Below are 22333 nucleotides of genomic sequence, written 5' to 3'. Positions count from 1 at the left end.
TATAAAGAACTGAATGGTTTTCAACTTTAGTTAAATTAGCAAGATAACTATTTTATTTTATACATTTATAGGCCTAAAGAACGGAATGTTTATGTAATATGATTTTTTATTCTTTTGTCTAAAACTGAATTAAATGGTTTCAGTAGATTTTTAGTAAGATATTATTGTATATTATTTGTGTGAAATATAAAACATGATTAGGGAAACTCTCTTTTTCTCACTTTCACTGTTACCTCAGGAATGTGGAGGGGATCATGTCAGAGGACGCGCGCACAAACACAAACAAACACACACACACACACACACACACACACACACACACACACACACACACACACACACACACACACACACACACACACACACACACACACACACACACACACACACACACACACACACACACACACACTACTCTGGCTGGTGAGGCATTCAGGAAATTCAGGTCTTTTTCTTCTCACTTTTCCAAAGGGGTCCACAATGCTCTGGAATGCGGAGGATATGCTGACACATATCCTATATATATATATATAACAGCGTCTTCAAAACCATCAGCAACATCACAGTGACCGAACAGCACATTTCAGATGTCAGAGCTCACATGCAAAAGGTGGGAGGGAGCGCCTGTGACAACATATACCCAGACAGAAACCCATATAACTGAACCTGACACCAACTTCAAACTTTCTGTCAAACCCACATGATCTAGGACTAAAAAGGTTCAAATAGGGCAAAACTTTCTGTCAGAACCACATGATTAAAGAATAGCTAGGTCAATAGGGCAAACCATAACAACATATGCCGGATAGACACCGGAAGGTCAACCTGTCAAAACACATGATCGAAGGGATAGGAAGGGGCAATAGGTCAAAACTAACTGTTAAAACCACATGATCGACGGATAGGAAGGGTCAATAGGTCAATCCATAACAATAGTGACCGGAAGGGCAACCGGAAAGGTCAACCGGAAGGTCAATGACAACCGGAAGCCATCAATCATTTTGACACATGGTATAGCATATATACTACTGATGTGGTCCCCAAAGGAGCGATCATCCTGGGTGAGGAAGAGGTGGCGAATGACTGGAAGATTTTTATCTTTGGCACAGGAGAAAATCTAAAGCTAGGCTTCAAGCATAGACAATACAGGACAATGAACTGAACCAAACATATGCCTTAAAAGCACACAGGATAAAGAGAAAGTTAACAAGACACGGGTGAACACAAAACATAAGCAAGGGAACAAACTACACACAGGGAAAACAGGAAACAGGAATAACAAAGTAAAAGTTATTGGAAAAGCAAACAGTTTTAACTAAATTATTTACTGTTTGCCATGTTCTTTTAATAGTAATTATTGTAATACAGAATTACAGAATGTCATATTTTAAAAATATATATTTCTTAAAATATATATATCCTTGTAAATATATCCTATGACATGTATTGCTCAATAAAACTGTATTTATATTTCTTTCTATATCAAAATATTCCAGCAGCCAATACCACTACAATCTCTTCTTCAACTAATTCTCCAACACCAGCTCTTACAAGTGAGTATGTTTATTCATGGACATTTGAGTAAACATGTTAATAGGAAAATTATATCAGTAATTTATTCACATGCTCATGCTAGAGTAATATTCATGTAGAGTTATCTTAAAACGTCCTTAGAAAGTTCTTCTTTTTTACTGTTAGAAGTAATAATAGGTAGGCCTATACCTCAATATTTCAAATCGCATCCTGAGTATCAACCATCAGCAGCTAAAATAAAAAAATGTGTACCGTTCAATGTCTATATTATATATTTGTGTGACAATAAGTTTTGAAATGCAGAATTTCATTGAATGCAAAAAGGTCATTGTAAACATGTCAGCAAATATTAAGAAAATTGTAATAATAATTGTTCTTATTTCATGTCACTTTCTGAGTATTAAACAATAGTGCCTACCAGTTCAAATGTTTAAAATGTAATATAATACAAGTTTTTCTTTTAACAATAAAACATAGATTGTACTAAAAAAAGTTAATTGTATGAACATATGCCATTGTTATCTTGCAAGTACTATTTCGTAAATGTTTGTATTTTTATTTCATTATATGTCCGTATATAACAGCATCCCCTGTCACTACATCCAGTTCTTCAACATCTACTCCAACAACTTCTACAAGTGAGTATTTTTCATGTAAGCACTTATAGTTGTATTTTATACTTTTTTATTAAAAATGAAGTTTTATTACAATTGTGTCAAACAGCAGCACCTACAAGATGTAATTAAAGGTACAATATGCAAGAATTTATGCCGCTAGAGGGCGCTACATTCCAAACAACAACAACGACGTAGCTTGATGACGATGTGAAGGAGCGTGGAATGATGGGAACTGTCGTTTTAAACTCCACCGTGGATGTAAATCAGTCAGACGGGAATCGAAAAATCATGTTCATGGATGAGGCTAAGTTCTATTTTTATAAATGTTGCGTTTAATGACATGCTTTTTGTGGCGAGGGGGGCGTGGTTCAGCGCGGTCTGTGATGGGAGAGAAAAGAGACGAGCAAGTAGGTCAAGTGCAAATGCACCTGTGTCTTATTGCAGTGATCGGCGTGGAGAGACCGCTTATAAGCCGCGCTGGAACGAGAGAGAGACTGGAGAGAAAATTGGACGCAGAGGAAGAAAACCGGTGGATCCGAGCTCTCATTTTTGAACTGTTTTGTGCCGTCGCGGTTGCCACGGTGAATGCGCGTTGTGCGCGGCTTTTGTTTGTTTTGCTTTATTTTAATAAAGTACGAGTCCCAGTCACGACGACGCGTCTTCTTCCTTCCTGACTCTTAAACCTCATCACACTTTTATTTCATTAAAATGAATTAACCGCAAGAAAAGTAAGGTTTAATACTTCATAGATGTTACTGTATTTGTTGAATTCATTGTTGTGATAACGCTGCGCAGTTTTACATGTTCTAAACAATTGTTGTAAAAGTACATTCGAACATGCCCACATCATTTGCCAAAATACTGATTCATCTTTATGTATAACACATGCTATGTTTATTTACATGGCCATAAACACCAGACGTGATAAACAATGTCAATAAACTAAACACAAATCTAAAGCAATAATACTTTCCTTACATAAACATAACTATTACCGAATGCTACATTTGGAAAATATAAAATTAAGCATGCTTTGTCGACAGAACCAGCTGCAATCGGTAAAGAATAATTGTGTCCCATAACGACTGCAAGAAACAAGCTAAAGTTTGTAGCTTGATAGACGCTACAACTACAACTTCCGCATTTGTCCAGGACTCCACGCAGTACGAGCGGAAACCGAGGGTAACGCGGATATGACGCAATTGACTGGCGACTCCCAGCTCACCCCTGCTCTAACGCCCCGTTTCCTTGGTTAAAATCGCAATTTTCTCACGATTTAAAAATAGTTGGAAACATTTGGGATATTGTAAGTAATCAACTTAACAAAATATATAACACTGGCCTTGAGATTTTGGGATATTTTAATGCAAAATTCTTACATATTGTACCTTTAATATACATAGACAATGATGACATTTCAGTTGGAAAAACAGGCATGTCTTGTTTGCCAATTTACCCTTTGTGTATTTAGACCCCAGTGTTTTTCCTTGTCGAGTCTTGTCCTATATGGATGTGATATATATATATATACATATATATGTGTATATATATATACACACATATATATATATATGTGTGTGTATATATATATATATGGTAACACTTTATTTTGATGGTCCCTTTTGAACGTGCTGTACTGTGTATATATATACAGTATATATATATATATATATATATATATATATATATATATATATATATATATACTTTTGAGAACACCACTCAATGAACAGGTTCCACTTCAGGGCATAAGCATGCCTTGTAGAGGGTGCTCTCTCAGAAGTGATGGTGTCTATGACAGCTTGTGGTAGATCACCTAGAATCTCTGCGTCCCGTCCAGGGACCAGACATGGAGTTTCCAGTGGTCTGGACGCGGGTGCCATACGGTGCACAGTCTCTGAGAGAGGCGGTCCTCCCTGAGAGGAATGGGCCAGGAAGGGGCTGTCGAGAGGAGCATCAGTTCGGGGAACCAGGTCTGGTTGGGCCAATAAGGGGCAACTAGCATGACCTGCTTTTCTTCCTCATTGACTTTGCACAGCATCCGTGCCGAGGGTCCCCTCGGTCAGGGAGTAAAACAACTGGCAATGGGATGAGTCCGGAGAGGCAAACAGATCTATCTGTGCGGCCCCGAAGTGGTCCCAAATCAACTGGACCACCTGGGGATGGAGTCTCCACTCTCCCTGGGCCACAGGCTGACTTGAGAGCTCTTTGGCGGCATGATTGAGCTGGCCGGGGATATAAGTGGCACGAAGCGACCTCCGATGCTTCTGACTCCATAGGAGAAGATGGCGGGCGAGTTGCGACATGCGAGGGGAGCGTAGACTAACTTGATGGTTGATGTACGCAGCGGTTGCAGTGTTGTCCGTACGGACCAGCACATATTTGCTGAGCAGCGGCATTTTGATGTGTCTCAGAGCAAGGTGTACTGCTAACAACTTGAGGCAGTTGGTGTGCCAATGCAGTTGGGGGCCCGTCCAGACTTCCGCTACTGCATGCCCGCTGTATGTGGCCCCCCAGCCGGTGTTTGAGGCATCTGTGGAGTCCACAGCATACCTGAACACTTGTTCTAGATGTTCAATCGATACTGTGCTTTCCTTCCTGCAAGATGGGTTGAAACGAGGGCTGCCTCCCTCCACCCTCAAAGTGTATGTTGCCTCTATTGCCGTACATCACGATGCAGTTGATGGGAGATCCGTGGGGAAACGAAGGGTCTGACCACGGGCTGAGGGTTTGGCGGCAGGCTGGGGTGATTGTCACACGGAACGTGCCGCTCTGCGACGCCCATCTCGGGACTCAGCCGTGAATTCAGTGCTCATATGAAGCAAACCCAGCGGCGTTTGACAAAGCCCCATGAGCCTCTGAAAAAGTTTCAGTGGGACCACTGTTCTGTGCTTGACAGTATTCAAGCAGTTCAGCACTGACTGGACACGTTCCTCTCTGAGGGGCGAGTTTGCTCTTTTCCAAGTTGATCCGAAGACCCAACTGACTGATATGCTGGAGCAGCAAGCCCCAACTGCTCTCGAGACTGAGCTAGTATCAGCCAGTCGTCGAGATAGTTGAGGATATGAACACCACGCTCTCATGGGGGCAATGGCCACCTCCATGACCTTTGTAAAGACTTCGTAAAGTAGCGGGCCGCCGGGGCAGGATGTGCCGGATCACCTCAGTCTGCTTCTGGGCGGCTGGATCTCACTGATGTGGTCCCCAAAGGAGCGATCATCCTGGGTGAGGAGGAGGTGGCGAATGACTGGAAGATTTTTATCTTTGGCGCAGGAGAAAATCTAAAGCTAGGCTTCAAGCATAGACAATACAGGACAATGAACTGAACCAAACAGATGCCTTAAAAGCACACAGGATAAAGAGAAAGTTAACAAGACACGGGTGAACACAAAACATAAGCAAGGGAACAAACTACACACAGGGAAAACAGGAAACAGGAATAACAAATTAAAAGTCACTGGAAAAGCAAACAGTTTTAACTAAATTATTTGCTGTTTGTCATGTTCTTTTAATAGTAATTATTGTAATACAGAATTGCAGAATGTCGTATTTGTTTAAAAATATATTTTTTTAAATATATATATCCTTGTAAATATATCCTATGACATGTTTTGCTCAATAAAACTGTATTTATATTTCTTTCTATATCAAAATATTCCAGCAGCCACTGCCACTACAATCTCTTCTTCAACTAATTCTCCAACACCAGCTCTTACAAGTGAGTATGTTTATTCATGGACATTTGAGTAAACATGTAAATAGGAAAATTATATCAGTAATTTATTCACATGCTCATGCTAGAGTAATATTCATGTAGAGTTATCTTAAAACGTCCTTAGAAAGTTCCTCTTTTTTATTGTTAGAAGTAATAGGTACCTCAATATTTCAAATCACATCCTGAGTATCAACCATCAGCAGCTAAAATAAAAAAATGTGTACCATTCAATGTCTGTATTATATATTTGTGTGACAATAATTTTTGAAATGCAGAATTTCATTGAATGCAAAAAGGTCTTTGTAAACATGTCAACAAATATTAAGAAAATTGTAATAATAATTGTTCTTATTTCATGTCACTTTCTGAGTATTAAACAATAGTGCCTACCATTTCAAATGTTTAAAATGTAATATAATACAAGTTTTTCTTTTAACAATAAAACATAGATTGTACTACAAAAGTTAATTGTGTGAACATATGCAATTGTTATCTTGCAAGTACTATTTCGTAAATGTTTGTATTTTTATTTCATTATATGTCCATATATTACAGCACCCCCTGTCACTACAACCAATTCTTCAACATCTACTCCAACAACTTCTACAAGTGAGTATTTTTCATGGACAGCTGTGTAAGCACTTATAGCTGTATTTTATTATTTTTTATTACTAATGAAGTTTCATTACAATTGTGTCAAACAGCAGCACCTACAAGATGTAATTAATATACATAGACAATGATGACATTTCATTTGGAGAAACAAGCATGTCTTGTTTGCCAATTTACCCTTTGTGTGTATATATATATATATATACTATGTATATATACTTTTGAGAACACCACTCAATGAACAGGTTCCACTTCAGGGTGTAAGCATGCCTTGTAGAGGGTGCTCTCACAGAAGTGATGGTGTCTGTGACGGCTTGTGGTAGATCACCTCGGCGACGCTCATCTCGGGACTCGACCGTGAAGCCAGTGCTGAAGTGGTCTCATATGAAGCAAACCCAGCGGCGTTTGACAAAGCCCCATGAGCCTCGGAAGAAGTTTCAGTGGGACCACTCTTCTGCGCTTGACAGTATTCAAGCAGTTCAGCACTGACTGGACACGTTCCTCTGTGAGGCGTGCCGTCTGTGGACCGAGTCCAGCTACATTCAGAGAAAAGAGATCCTCTGCACAGGGGTGAGTTTGCTCTTTTCCCAGTTGATCCGAAGACCCAACTGACTGATACGCTGGAGCAGCAAGCCCCAACTGCTCCCGAGACTGAGCTAGTATCAGCCAGTCATTGAGATAGTTGAGGATACGAACACCACGCTCTCATGGGAGCAATGGCCACCTCCATGACCTTTGTAAAGACTTCGTAAAGTAGCGGGCCGCCGGGGCAGGATGTGCCGGATCGCCTCAGTCTGCTTCTGGGCGGCAGAGAACTTTTGGGTGAAGTCCTCCACCGCGTCACCGAAGAGCCCACCTGGTAAATGGGGGAGTCCAAGAACCGAGACTTGTCGGTCTACCTCATATTGGTCATGTTGAAACCAGAGATGGCACTCCTGGACCACTAGAGTGGACGTTGTCATTTCCAGAGTCCAGCTCCCCTTATGATGCAGCGATCGAAAATCCTGTCCTCAGGAGGAGCCCCGTATGAAACAGCTGGTTGGTCCACTACAGAGGGACCAGCACGTTCAGTAGGGAGTTCCACCGGCTGCGGTGTGACAGAGGAGTGAGGGGCCCACGGGGACTGGTTACAGGGTGGGGAAGCCCTCACTGTGATCCTCAGATCACCCATCCCACACGGAGCAGTAGCTCTCTTCTGGGGTCGGCCAGAAGGGGCACTAGAGCGGGGCATGGGAATGGGGACTCCACCTTCACGGATGAAGGCGAGTCTCAATTTTAACACCGAGATAGTCATGTTCCCGCAATGAGAACATGAACCATCCACAAAAGCTGCTTCAGCATGCTGAATCTCCAAACACGTGATGCATCTATTGTGACCGTCAGCTGGAGACAGGGAACGACCGCATCCAGAAATGCATGGCATCTTGAAAAAGCCGCAAACACACCTGTGTTGCTATTTCTGGAAATGGGACTCTCACCAGTGCCGTAACACTGAAACTGAATGACCGCGGCAACACTGACGGGATGGTGCAGCCTGTACCAGTGAAGCACTCACTTCTTAGCCCTCTAACCAGCTGTCAAACAAACAAACACAAAGAGAATGATGTTAAAACAGCAGTTGCACTTGCACTGTAGAACCACCAGCACCAGGAGAACCTTCCAGAAGAAGCACCGACACACTCGCTCGTTGAAAGAATCAACATTCTTCGGAAACATTGACATGAAGACCGATCGACTCCGAAGCGAAAGACAAATGGTGCGTGCATCCGCTTCCGTATTTATACCCGCACTGCGGGGCAGAGTGCGAGATGCAAATATCGCACGCCAATGTGCATTGGCTCGTTTTATCAATACTCGAAGATGACAGGCTCCCTAAGCGTAATCCCAATCAGTACAGTACGTCCGACTACGTTGAACGTTAACGAACTGAAAGGGAACCAGGGTTACATAAGTGACCTGAAAACGTTTTTTTTTTTTTTCTCAAAAACAAACAAAAATATTTGTAGTGTGTTTTTTAAGCATGCAGCAAATGATAGTTGGCCATTCATTGGTAAAAAATTCTTACTGTCGGTTAACGGTTAACTGGTTAATTAGCATCCCTGTATGTAGCTAGATCAAATTAGTGCAGAATCAACTTTGCATTGCGATCGTGTCAAGGATCAGCCAAGTGTATATATAAATATATAAATATAAATAAATAAATATATATATATATATATAATTTATATTTGTCATGATTCCTGTCTTTTGTTCCCCTGGTCTTTTGTGGACTTATATGTTTTTTCCTGTTTTGCACCATGTTTTGTAGTCCTTTGTAGTTTTTCTTGTTGATTAGTTCTTTGATTGTTTCCATATGTGTCTTGTTTGCCAATTTATTTATTAAATTAATCACAATTATTTAATGAATGCAGAACACACAAATTTTATGGTAAAGCCCTAAATCAAACAATTAATCAGCATAATCGTCAAAGCTCTAAAACTGACAATTAATTGGCATAATCACAATAGTTTTGTCCTAATTAATTGTCAGCCAAATTTCATTGTTGTGGCAGCCCTACCTACGGTATGTAATTAATATAGATAGACAATTATGACATTCAGTTGGAAAAACTGCATTTTCGCAGTTTATGACACAGATGCGGTCATATCTTCTTCTGTTAACAGTTTTTGCTATATAAAAAATAAAATAAAAAACTTGCCTAATGTAATGCAGAATTTTATTTCATGCAAAAAATGTCCTATTATGCATGTCAACGAATATTAAAGGGATAGTTCACTTTGAAATAAAATTTTGGTATGTTTTAGCTTACCTCAAGGGCATCCAAGATGTAGGTGTCTTTTTTTCCGCAGTAGTTTCAATTTAGATATTTTTAGGACAAACCGTTCTTGTCTGTCAGTCATATAATGCAGGTCGATGGTCACCACCTCAAAGAGCATGCACAGAGTCCAAATTAAAACAATTCCCCATCGTTCAAATTAAACAATTCCCCATCGTAAGTACACATTGATGGCCTAAGACACGAAACGAGCGGTTTGTGTGAGAAAACGAACAGTATTTATATCGTTTTTACCTCTTGTACACAGCCACGTCCAAGTGATCTGAGAGCGCGGGCGGGTATAGATATATACACTAGATGTCGCCTTGGCTACGGTTTCGTTCCAATGAACTGCCGTAGCCAAGGCGACTTCTATTGTATATATCTATACCCGCCCCAAAATTTAATTTCAAAGTGAACTATCCCTTTAAGCCAAGAACTACAGTAACTCCATAAATAAATCCACAAAACCTCTCAAGGACCAAAAATGGGCAGGGGAATAGTTGTTTAAACATGTCATTAAGTCCAGTCCAAAAAAAGGTGATCAGTGAGTGGTCGGGGTAATGGGTCTTATACGCCAGATCTAGGATCTCACTGATGTGGTCCCCAAAGGAGCGATCATCCTGGGTGAGGAAGAGGTGGCGAATGACTGGAAGATTTTTATCTTTGGCACAGGAGAAAATCTAAAGCTAGGCTTCAAGCATAGACAATACAGGACAATGAACTGAACCAAACAGATGCCTTAAAAGCACACAGGATAAAGAGAAAGTTAACAAGACACGGGTGAACACAAAACATAAGCAAGGGAACAAACTACACACAGGGAAAACAGGAAACAGGAATAACAAAGTAAAAGTTATTGGAAAAGCAAACAGTTTTAACTAAATTATTTACTGTTTGCCATGTTCTTTTAATAGTAATTATTGTAATACAGAATTACAGAATGTCATATTTTAAAAATATATATTTTTTAAAATATATATATCCTTGTAAATATATCCTATGACATGTATTGCTCAATAAAACTGTATTTATATTTCTTTCTATATCAAAATATTCCAGCAGCCAATACCACTACAATCTCTTCTTCAACTAATTCTCCAACACCAGCTCTTACAAGTGAGTATGTTTATTTATGGACATTTGAGTAAACATGTTAATAGGAAAATTATATCAGTAATTTATTCACATGCTCATGCTAGAGTAATATTCATGTAGAGTTATCTTAAAACGTCCTTAGAAAGTTCTTCTTTTTTACTGTTAGAAGTAATAATAGGTAGGCCTATACCTCAATATTTCAAATCGCATCCTGAGTATCAACCATCAGCAGCTAAAATAAAAAAATGTGTACCGTTCAATGTCTATATTATATATTTGTGTGACAATAAGTTTTGAAATGCAGAATTTCATTGAATGCAAAAAGGTCATTGTAAACATGTCAGCAAATATTAAGAAAATTGTAATAATAATTGTTCTTATTTCATGTCACTTTCTGAGTATTAAACAATAGTGCCTACCAGTTCAAATGTTTAAAATGTAATATAATACAAGTTTTTCTTTTAACAATAAAACATAGATTGTACTAAAAAAAAGTTAATTGTATGAACATATGCCATTGTTATCTTGCAAGTACTATTTCGTAAATGTTTGTATTTTTATTTCATTATATGTCCGTATATTACAGCATCCCCTGTCACTACATCCAGTTCTTCAACATCTACTCCAACAACTTCTACAAGTGAGTATTTTTCATGTAAGCACTTATAGTTGTATTTTATACTTTTTTATTAAAAATGAAGTTTTATTACAATTGTGTCAAACAGCAGCACCTACAAGATGTAATTAATATACATAGACAATGATGACATTTCAGTTGGAAAAACAGGCATGTCTTGTTTGCCAATTTACCCTTTGTGTATTTAGACCCCAGTGTTTTTCCTTGTCGAGTCTTGTCCTATATGGATGTGATATATATATATATATATATATATATATATATATATATATATATGTATATGTGTGTATATATATATATATGGTAACACTTTATTTTGATGGTCCCTTTTGAACGTGCTGTACTGTGTATATATATACAGTATATATATATATATATATACTTTTGAGAACACCACTCAATGAACAGGTTCCACTTCAGGGCATAAGCATGCCTTGTAGAGGGTGCTCTCGCAGAAGTGATGGTGTCTATGACGGCTTGTGGTAGATCACCTAGAATCTCCGCGTTCCGTCCAGGGACCAGACATGGAGTTTCCAGTGGTCTGGACGCGGGTGCCATACGGTGCACAGTCTCTGAGAGAGGCGGTCCTCCCTTAGAGGAATGGGCCAGGAAGGGGCTGTCGAGAGGAGCATCAGTTCGGGGAACCAGGTCTGGTTGGGCCAATAAGGGGCAACTAGCATGACCTGCTTTTCTTCCTCATTGACTTTGCACAGCATCCGTGCCGAGGGTCCCCTCGGTCAGGGAGTAAAACAACTGGCAATGGGACGAGTCCGGAGAGGCAAACAGATCTATGTGCGGCCCCGAAGTGGTCCCAAATCAGCTGGACCACCTGGGGATGGAGTCTCCACTCTCCCTGGGCCACAGGCTGACTTGAGAGCTCTTTGGCGGCATGATTGAGCTGGCCGGGGATATAAGTGGCACGAAGCGACCTCCGATGCTTCTGACTCCATAGGAGAAGATGGCGGGCGAGTTGCGACATGCGAGGGGAGCGTAGACTAACTTGATGGTTGATGTACGCAGCGGTTGCAGTGTTGTCCGTACGGACCAGCACATATTTGCTGAGTAGCGGCATTTTGATGTGTCTCAGAGCAAGGTGTACTGCTAACAACTTGAGGCAGTTGGTGTGCCAATGCAGTTGGGGGCCCGTCCAGACTTCCGCTACTGCATGCCCGCTGTATGTGGCCCCCCAGCCGGTGTTTGAGGCATCTGTGGAGTCCACAGCATACCTGAACACTTGTTCTAGATGTTCAATCGATACTGTGCTTTCCTTCCTGCAAGATGGGTTGAAACGAGGGCTGCCTCCCTCCACCCTCAAAGTGTATGTTGCCTCTATTGCCGTACATCACGATGCAGTTGATGGGAGATCCGTGGGGAAACGAAGGGTCTGACCACGGGCTGAGGGTTTGGCGGCAGGCTGGGGTGATTGTCACATGGAACGTGCCGCTCTGCGACGCCCATCTCGGGACTCAGCCGTGAATTCAGTGCTCATATGAAGCAAACCTAGCGGCGTTTGACAAAGCCCCATGAGCCTCTGAAAAAGTTTCAGTGGGACCACTGTTCTGTGCTTGACAGTATTCAAGCAGTTCAGCACTGACTGGACACGTTCCTCTCTGAGGGGCGAGTTTGCTCTTTTCCAAGTTGATCCGAAGACCCAACTGACTGATATGCTGGAGCAGCAAGCCCCAACTGCTCTCGAGACTGAGCTAGTATCAGCCAGTCGTCGAGATAGTTGAGGATATGAACATTACGCTCTCATGGGAGCAATGGCCACCTCCATGACCTTTGTAAAGACTTCGTAAAGTAGCGGGCCGCCGGGGCAGGATGTGCCGGATCACCTCAGTCTGCTTCTGGGCGGCTGGATCTCACTGATGTGGTCCCCAAAGGAGCGATCATCCTGGGTGAGGAGGAGGTGGCGAATGACTGGAAGATTTTTATCTTTGGCGCAGGAGAAAATCTAAAGCTAGGCTTCAAGCATAGACAATACAGGACAATGAACTGAACCAAACAGATGCCTTAAAAGCACACAGGATAAAGAGAAAGTTAACAAGACACGGGTGAACACAAAACATAAGCAAGGGAACAAACTACACACAGGGAAAACAGGAAACAGGAATAACAAATTAAAAGTCACTGGAAAAGCAAACAGTTTTAACTAAATTATTTGCTGTTTGTCATGTTCTTTTAATAGTAATTATTGTAATACAGAATTGCAGAATGTCGTATTTGTTTAAAAATATATTTTTTTAAATATATATATCCTTGTAAATATATCCTATGACATGTTTTGCTCAATAAAACTGTATTTATATTTCTTTCTATATCAAAATATTCCAGCAGCCACTGCCACTACAATCTCTTCTTCAACTAATTCTCCAACACCAGCTCTTACAAGTGAGTATGTTTATTCATGGACATTTGAGTAAACATGTAAATAGGAAAATTATATCAGTAATTTATTCACATGCTCATGCTAGAGTAATATTCATGTAGAGTTATCTTAAAACGTCCTTAGAAAGTTCCTCTTTTTTATTGTTAGAAGTAATAGGTACCTCAATATTTCAAATCACATCCTGAGTATCAACCATCAGCAGCTAAAATAAAAAAATGTGTACCATTCAATGTCTGTATTATATATTTGTGTGACAATAATTTTTGAAATGCAGAATTTCATTGAATGCAAAAAGGTCTTTGTAAACATGTCAACAAATATTAAGAAAATTGTAATAATAATTGTTCTTATTTCATGTCACTTTCTGAGTATTAAACAATAGTGCCTACCAGTTCAAATGTTTAAAATGTAATATAATACAAGTTTTTCTTTTAACAATAAAACATAGATTGTACTACAAAAGTTAATTGTGTGAACATATGCAATTGTTATCTTGCAAGTACTATTTCGTAAATGTTTGTATTTTTATTTCATTATATGTCCATATATTACAGCACCCCCTGTCACTACAACCAATTCTTCAACATCTACTCCAACAACTTCTACAAGTGAGTATTTTTCATGGACAGCTGTGTAAGCACTTATAGCTGTATTTTATTATTTTTTATTACTAATGAAGTTTCATTACAATTGTGTCAAACAGCAGCACCTACAAGATGTAATTAATATACATAGACAATGATGACATTTCATTTGGAGAAACAAGCATGTCTTGTTTGCCAATTTACCCTTTGTGTGTATATATATATATATATATATATATATATATATATATATATATATATACTTTTGAGAACACCACTCAATGAACAGGTTCCACTTCAGGGTGTAAGCATGCCTTGTAGAGGGTGCTCTCACAGAAGTGATGGTGTCTGTGACGGCTTGTGGTAGATCACCTCGGCGACGCTCATCTCGGGACTCGGCCGTGAAGCCAGTGCTGAAGTGGTCTCATATGAAGCAAACCCAGCGGCGTTTGACAAAGCCCCATGAGCCTCGGAAGAAGTTTCAGTGGGACCACTCTTCTGCGCTTGACAGTATTCAAGCAGTTCAGCACTGACTGGACACGTTCCTCTGTGAGGCGTGCCGTCTGTGGACCGAGTCCAGCTACATTCAGAGAAAAGAGATCCTCTGCACAGGGGTGAGTTTGCTCTTTTCCCAGTTGATCCAAAGACCCAACTGACTGATACGCTGGAGCAGCAAGCCCCAACTGCTCCCGAGACTGAGCTAGTATCAGCCAGTCATTGAGATAGTTGAGGATACGAACACCACGCTCTCATGGGAGCAATGGCCACCTCCATGACCTTTGTAAATACTTCGTAAAGTAGCGGGCCGCCGGGGCAGGATGTGCCGGATCGCCTCAGTCTGCTTCTGGGCGGCAGAGAACTTTTGGGTGAAGTCCTCCACCGCGTCACCGAAGAGCCCACCTGGGAAATGGGGGAGTCCAAGAACCGAGACTTGTCGGTCTACCTCATATTGGTCATGTTGAAACCAGAGATGGCACTCCTGGACCACTAGAGTGGACGTTGTCATTTCCAGAGTCCAGCTCCCCTTATGATGCAGCGATCGAAAATCCTGTCCTCAGGATGAGCCCCGTATGAAACAGCTGGTTGGTCCACTACAGAGGGACCAGCACGTTCAGTAGGGAGTTCCACCGGCTGCGGTGTGACAGAGGAGTGAGGGGCCCACGGGGACTGGTTACAGGGTGGGGAAGCCCTCACTGTGATCCTCAGATCACCCATCCCACACGGAGCAGTAGCTCTCTTCTGGGGTCGGCCAGAAGGGCCGCTAGAGCGGGGCATGGGAATGGGGACTCCACCTTCACGGATGAAGGCGAGTCTCAATTTTAACACCGAGATAGTCATGTTCCCGCAATGAGAACATGAACCATCCACAAAAGCTGCTTAAGCATGCTGAATGCCCAAACACGTGATGCATCTATTGTGACCGTCAGCTGGAGACAGGGAACGACCGCATCCAGAAATGCATGGCATCTTGAAAAAGCCGGAAACACACCTGTGTTGCTATTTCTGGAAATGGGACTCTCACCAGTGCCGTAACACTGAAACTGAATGACCGCGGCAACACTGACGGGATGGTGCAGCCTGTACCAGTGAAGCACTCACTTCTTAGCCCTCTAACCAGCTGTCAAACAAACAAACACAAAGAGAATGATGTTAAAACAGCAGTTGCACTTGCACTGTAGAACCACCAGCACCAGGAGAGCCTTCCAGAAGAAGCACCGACACACTCGCTCGTTGAAAGAATCAACATTCTTCGGAAACATTGACATGAAGACCGATCGACTCCGAAGCGAAAGACAAATGGTGCGTGCATCCGCTTCCGTATTTATACCCGCACTGCGGGGCAGAGTGCGAGATGCAAATATCGCACGCCAATGTGCATTGGCTCGTTTTATCAATACTCGAAGATGACAGGCTCCCTAAGCGTAATCCCAATCAGTACAGTACGTCCGACTACGTTGAACGTTAACGAACTGAAAGGGAACCAGGGTTACATAAGTGACCTGAAAACGTTTTTTTTTTTTTTTCTCAAAAACAAACAAAAATATTTGTAGTGTGTTTTTTAAGCATGCAGCAAATGATAGTAGGCCATTCATTGGTAAAAAATTCTTACTGTCGGTTAACGGTTAACTGGTTAATTAGCATCCCTGTATGTAGCTAGATCAAATTAGTGCAGAATCAACTTTGCATTGCGATCGTGTCAAGGATCAGCCAAGTGTATATATAAATATATAAATATAAATAAATAAATATATATATATATATATATAATTTATATTTGTCATGATTCCTGTCTTTTGTTCCCCTGGTCTTTTGTGGACTTATATGTTTTTTCCTGTTTTGCACCATGTTTTGTAGTCCTTTGTAGTTTTTCTTGTTGATTAGTTCTTTGATTGTTTCCATATGTGTCTTGTTTGCCAATTTATTTATTAAATTAATCACAATTATTTAATGAATGCAGAACACACAAATTTTATGGTAAAGCCCTAAATCAAACAATTAATCAGCATAATCGTCAAAGCTCTAAAACTGACAATTAATTGGCATAATCACAATAGTTTTGTCCTAATTAATTGTCAGCCAAATTTCATTGTTGTGGCAGCCCTACCTACGGTATGTAATTAATATAGATAGACAATTATGACATTCAGTTGGAAAAACTGCATTTTCGCAGTTTATGACACAGATGCGGTCATATCTTCTTCTGTTAACAGTTTTTGCTATATAAAAAATAAAATAAAAAACTTGCCTAATGTAATGCAGAATTTTATTTCATGCAAAAAATGTCCTATTATGCATGTCAACGAATATTAAAGGGATAGTTCACTTTGAAATAAAATTTTGGTATGTTTTAGCTTACCTCAAGGGCATCCAAGATGTAGGTGTCTTTTTTTCCGCAGTAGTTTCAATTTAGATATTTTTAGGTCAAACCGTTCTTGTCTGTCAGTCATATAATGCAGGTCGATGGTCACCACCTCAAAGAGCATGCACAGAGTCCAAATTAAAACAATTCCCCATCGTTCAAATTAAACAATTCCCCATCGTAAGTACACATTGATGGCCTAAGACACGAAACGAGCGGTTTGTGTGAGAAAACGAACAGTATTTATATCGTTTTTACCTCTTGTACACAGCCACGTCCAAGTGATCTGAGAGCGCGGGCGGGTATAGATATATACACTAGATGTCGCCTTGGCTACGGTTTCGTTCCAATGAACTGCCGTAGCCAAGGCGACTTCTATTGTATATATCTATACCCGCCCCAAAATTTAATTTCAAAGTGAACTATCCCTTTAAGCCAAGAACTACAGTAACTCCATAAATAAATCCACAAAACCTCTCAAGGACCAAAAATGGGCAGGGGAATAGTTGTTTAAACATGTCATTAAGTCCAGTCCAAAAAAAGGTGATCAGTGAGTGGTCGGGGTAATGGGTCTTATACGCCAGATCTAGGATCTCACTGATGTGGTCCCCAAAGGAGCGATCATCCTGGGTGAGGAAGAGGTGGCGAATGACTGGAAGATTTTTATCTTTGGCACAGGAGAAAATCTAAAGCTAGGCTTCAAGCATAGACAATACAGGACAATGAACTGAACCAAACAGATGCCTTAAAAGCACACAGGATAAAGAGAAAGTTAACAAGACACGGGTGAACACAAAACATAAGCAAGGGAACAAACTACACACAGGGAAAACAGGAAACAGGAATAACAAAGTAAAAGTTATTGGAAAAGCAAACAGTTTTAACTAAATTATTTACTGTTTGCCATGTTCTTTTAATAGTAATTATTGTAATACAGAATTACAGAATGTCATATTTTAAAAATATATATTTTTTAAAATATATATATCCTTGTAAATATATCCTATGACATGTATTGCTCAATAAAACTGTATTTATATTTCTTTCTATATCAAAATATTCCAGCAGCCAATACCACTACAATCTCTTCTTCAACTAATTCTCCAACACCAGCTCTTACAAGTGAGTATGTTTATTTATGGACATTTGAGTAAACATGTTAATAGGAAAATTATATCAGTAATTTATTCACATGCTCATGCTAGAGTAATATTCATGTAGAGTTATCTTAAAACGTCCTTAGAAAGTTCTTCTTTTTTACTGTTAGAAGTAATAATAGGTAGGCCTATACCTCAATATTTCAAATCGCATCCTGAGTATCAACCATCAGCAGCTAAAATAAAAAAATGTGTACCGTTCAATGTCTATATTATATATTTGTGTGACAATAAGTTTTGAAATGCAGAATTTCATTGAATGCAAAAAGGTCATTGTAAACATGTCAGCAAATATTAAGAAAATTGTAATAATAATTGTTCTTATTTCATGTCACTTTCTGAGTATTAAACAATAGTGCCTACCAGTTCAAATGTTTAAAATGTAATATAATACAAGTTTTTCTTTTAACAATAAAACATAGATTGTACTAAAAAAAAGTTAATTGTATGAACATATGCCATTGTTATCTTGCAAGTACTATTTCGTAAATGTTTGTATTTTTATTTCATTATATGTCCGTATATTACAGCATCCCCTGTCACTACATCCAGTTCTTCAACATCTACTCCAACAACTTCTACAAGTGAGTATTTTTCATGTAAGCACTTATAGTTGTATTTTATACTTTTTTATTAAAAATGAAGTTTTATTACAATTGTGTCAAACAGCAGCACCTACAAGATGTAATTAATATACATAGACAATGATGACATTTCAGTTGGAAAAACAGGCATGTCTTGTTTGCCAATTTACCCTTTGTGTATTTAGACCCCAGTGTTTTTCCTTGTCGAGTCTTGTCCTATATGGATGTGATAGATATATATATATATATATATATATATATATATATATATATATATATATATATATATATATATATATATGTATATGTGTGTATATATATATATATGGTAACACTTTATTTTGATGGTCCCTTTTGAACGTGCTGTACTGTGTATATATATACAGTATATATATATATATATACTTTTGAGAACACCACTCAATGAACAGGTTCCACTTCAGGGTGTAAGCATGCCTTGTAGAGGGTGCTCTCGCAGAAGTGATGGTGTCTATGACAGCTTGTGGTAGATCACCTAGAATCTCCGCGTTCCGTCCAGGGACCAGACATGGAGTTTCCAGTGGTCTGGACGCGGGTGCCATACGGTGCACAGTCTCTGAGAGAGGCGGTCCTCCCTGAGAGGAATGGGCCAGGAAGGGGCTGTCGAGAGGAGCATCAGTTCGGGGAACCAGGTCTGGTTGGGCCAATAAGGGGCAACTAGCATGACCTGCTTTTCTTCCTCATTGACTTTGCACAGCATCCGTGCCGAGGGTCCCCTCGGTCAGGGAGTAAAACAACTGGCAATGGGACGAGTCCGGAGAGGCAAACAGATCTATGTGCGGCCCCGAAGTGGTCCCAAATCAGCTGGACCACCTGGGGATGGAGTCTCCACTCTCCCTGGGCCACAGGCTGACTTGAGAGCTCTTTGGCGGCATGATTGAGCTGGCCGGGGATATAAGTGGCACGAAGCGACCTCCGATGCTTCTGACTCCATAGGAGAAGATGGCGGGCGAGTTGCGACATGCGAGGGGAGCGTAGACTAACTTGATGGTTGATGTACGCAGCGGTTGCAGTGTTGTCCGTACGGACCAGCACATATTTGCTGAGTAGCGGCATTTTGATGTGTCTCAGAGCAAGGTGTACTGCTAACAACTTGAGGCAGTTGGTGTGCCAATGCAGTTGGGGGCCCGTCCAGACTTCCGCTACTGCATGCCCGCTGTATGTGGCCCCCCAGCCGGTGTTTGAGGCATCTGTGGAGTCCACAGCATACCTGAACACTTGTTCTAGATGTTCAATCGATACTGTGCTTTCCTTCCTGCAAGATGGGTTGAAACGAGGGCTGCCTCCCTCCACCCTCAAAGTGTATGTTGCCTCTATTGCCGTACATCACGATGCAGTTGATGGGAGATCCGTGGGGAAACGAAGGGTCTGACCACGGGCTGAGGGTTTGGCGGCAGGCTGGGGTGATTGTCACATGGAACGTGCCGCTCTGCGACGCCCATCTCGGGACTCAGCCGTGAATTCAGTGCTCATATGAAGCAAACCTAGCGGCGTTTGACAAAGCCCCATGAGCCTCTGAAAAAGTTTCAGTGGGACCACTGTTCTGTGCTTGACAGTATTCAAGCAGTTCAGCACTGACTGGACACGTTCCTCTCTGAGGGGCGAGTTTGCTCTTTTCCAAGTTGATCCGAAGACCCAACTGACTGATATGCTGGAGCAGCAAGCCCCAACTGCTCTCGAGACTGAGCTAGTATCAGCCAGTCGTCGAGATAGTTGAGGATATGAACATTACGCTCTCATGGGAGCAATGGCCACCTCCATGACCTTTGTAAAGACTTCGTAAAGTAGCGGGCCGCCGGGGCAGGATGTGCCGGATCACCTCAGTCTGCTTCTGGGCGGCTGGATCTCACTGATGTGGTCCCCAAAGGAGCGATCATCCTGGGTGAGGAGGAGGTGGCGAATGACTGGAAGATTTTTATCTTTGGCGCAGGAGAAAATCTAAAGCTAGGCTTCAAGCATAGACAATACAGGACAATGAACTGAACCAAACAGATGCCTTAAAAGCACACAGGATAAAGAGAAAGTTAACAAGACACGGGTGAACACAAAACATAAGCAAGGGAACAAACTACACACAGGGAAAACAGGAAACAGGAATAACAAATTAAAAGTCACTGGAAAAGCAAACAGTTTTAACTAAATTATTTGCTGTTTGTCATGTTCTTTTAATAGTAATTATTGTAATACAGAATTGCAGAATGTCGTATTTGTTTAAAAATATATTTTTTTAAATATATATATCCTTGTAAATATATCGTATGACATGTTTTGCTCAATAAAACTGTATTTATATTTCTTTCTATATCAAAATATTCCAGCAGCCACTGCCACTACAATCTCTTCTTCAACTAATTCTCCAACACCAGCTCTTACAAGTGAGTATGTTTATTCATGGACATTTGAGTAAACATGTAAATAGGAAAATTATATCAGTAATTTATTCACATGCTCATGCTAGAGTAATATTCATGTAGAGTTATCTTAAAACGTCCTTAGAAAGTTCCTCTTTTTTATTGTTAGAAGTAATAGGTACCTCAATATTTCAAATCACATCCTGAGTATCAACCATCAGCAGCTAAAATAAAAAAATGTGTACCATTCAATGTCTGTATTATATATTTGTGTGACAATAATTTTTGAAATGCAGAATTTCATTGAATGCAAAAAGGTCTTTGTAAACATGTCAACAAATATTAAGAAAATTGTAATAATAATTGTTCTTATTTCATGTCACTTTCTGAGTATTAAACAATAGTGCCTACCAGTTCAAATGTTTAAAATGTAATATAATACAAGTTTTTCTTTTAACAATAAAACATAGATTGTACTACAAAAGTTAATTGTGTGAACATATGCAATTGTTATCTTGCAAGTACTATTTCGTAAATGTTTGTATTTTTATTTCATTATATGTCCATATATTACAGCACCCCCTGTCACTACAACCAATTCTTCAACATCTACTCCAACAACTTCTACAAGTGAGTATTTTTCATGGACAGCTGTGTAAGCACTTATAGCTGTATTTTATTATTTTTTATTACTAATGAAGTTTCATTACAATTGTGTCAAACAGCAGCACCTACAAGATGTAATTAATATACATAGACAATGATGACATTTCATTTGGAGAAACAAGCATGTCTTGTTTGCCAATTTACCCTTTGTGTGTATATATATATATATATATATATATATATATGTATATATACTTTTGAGAACACCACTCAATGAACAGGTTCCACTTCAGGGTGTAAGCATGCCTTGTAGAGGGTGCTCTCACAGAAGTGATGGTGTCTGTGACGGCTTGTGGTAGATCACCTCGGCGACGCTCATCTCGGGACTCGGCCGTGAAGCCAGTGCTGAAGTGGTCTCATATGAAGCAAACCCAGCGGCGTTTGACAAAGCCCCATGAGCCTCGGAAGAAGTTTCAGTGGGACCACTCTTCTGCGCTTGACAGTATTCAAGCAGTTCAGCACTGACTGGACACGTTCCTCTGTGAGGCGTGCCGTCTGTGGACCGAGTCCAGCTACATTCAGAGAAAAGAGATCCTCTGCACAGGGGTGAGTTTGCTCTTTTCCCAGTTGATCCGAAGACCCAACTGACTGATACGCTGGAGCAGCAAGCCCCAACTGCTCCCGAGACTGAGCTAGTATCAGCCAGTCATTGAGATAGTTGAGGATACGAACACC

At 40.4% G+C, this 22333-nt stretch overlaps 1 protein-coding gene across 1 annotated transcript in view; it reads left to right on the top strand.

The window, feature by feature from the left end:
• Positions 1-22333, top strand: part of LOC309491023 (uncharacterized protein) — a 143764-nt gene that overhangs the window by 82547 nt on the left and 38884 nt on the right. Inside the window, exons 20-31 of the mRNA XM_082160414.1 lie at positions 1497-1553; positions 2118-2171; positions 5812-5868; positions 6421-6474; positions 10356-10412; positions 10978-11031; positions 13363-13419; positions 13972-14025; positions 17927-17983; positions 18549-18602; positions 20960-21016; positions 21569-21622. Coding sequence (XP_082016540.1) covers positions 1497-1553; positions 2118-2171; positions 5812-5868; positions 6421-6474; positions 10356-10412; positions 10978-11031; positions 13363-13419; positions 13972-14025; positions 17927-17983; positions 18549-18602; positions 20960-21016; positions 21569-21622 — 666 coding nt within the window. The remainder of the gene's footprint in view (positions 1-1496; positions 1554-2117; positions 2172-5811; positions 5869-6420; positions 6475-10355; positions 10413-10977; positions 11032-13362; positions 13420-13971; positions 14026-17926; positions 17984-18548; positions 18603-20959; positions 21017-21568; positions 21623-22333) is intronic.

This window comes from Leuciscus leuciscus, assembly GCF_965113295.1.
Source record: "Leuciscus leuciscus genome assembly, chromosome: 25".
Taxonomy (NCBI): domain Eukaryota; kingdom Metazoa; phylum Chordata; class Actinopteri; order Cypriniformes; family Leuciscidae; genus Leuciscus; species Leuciscus leuciscus.
The sequence above is the reverse complement of the archived record's forward strand: the minus strand, read 5'-3'. Positions and strand labels throughout refer to the sequence as shown.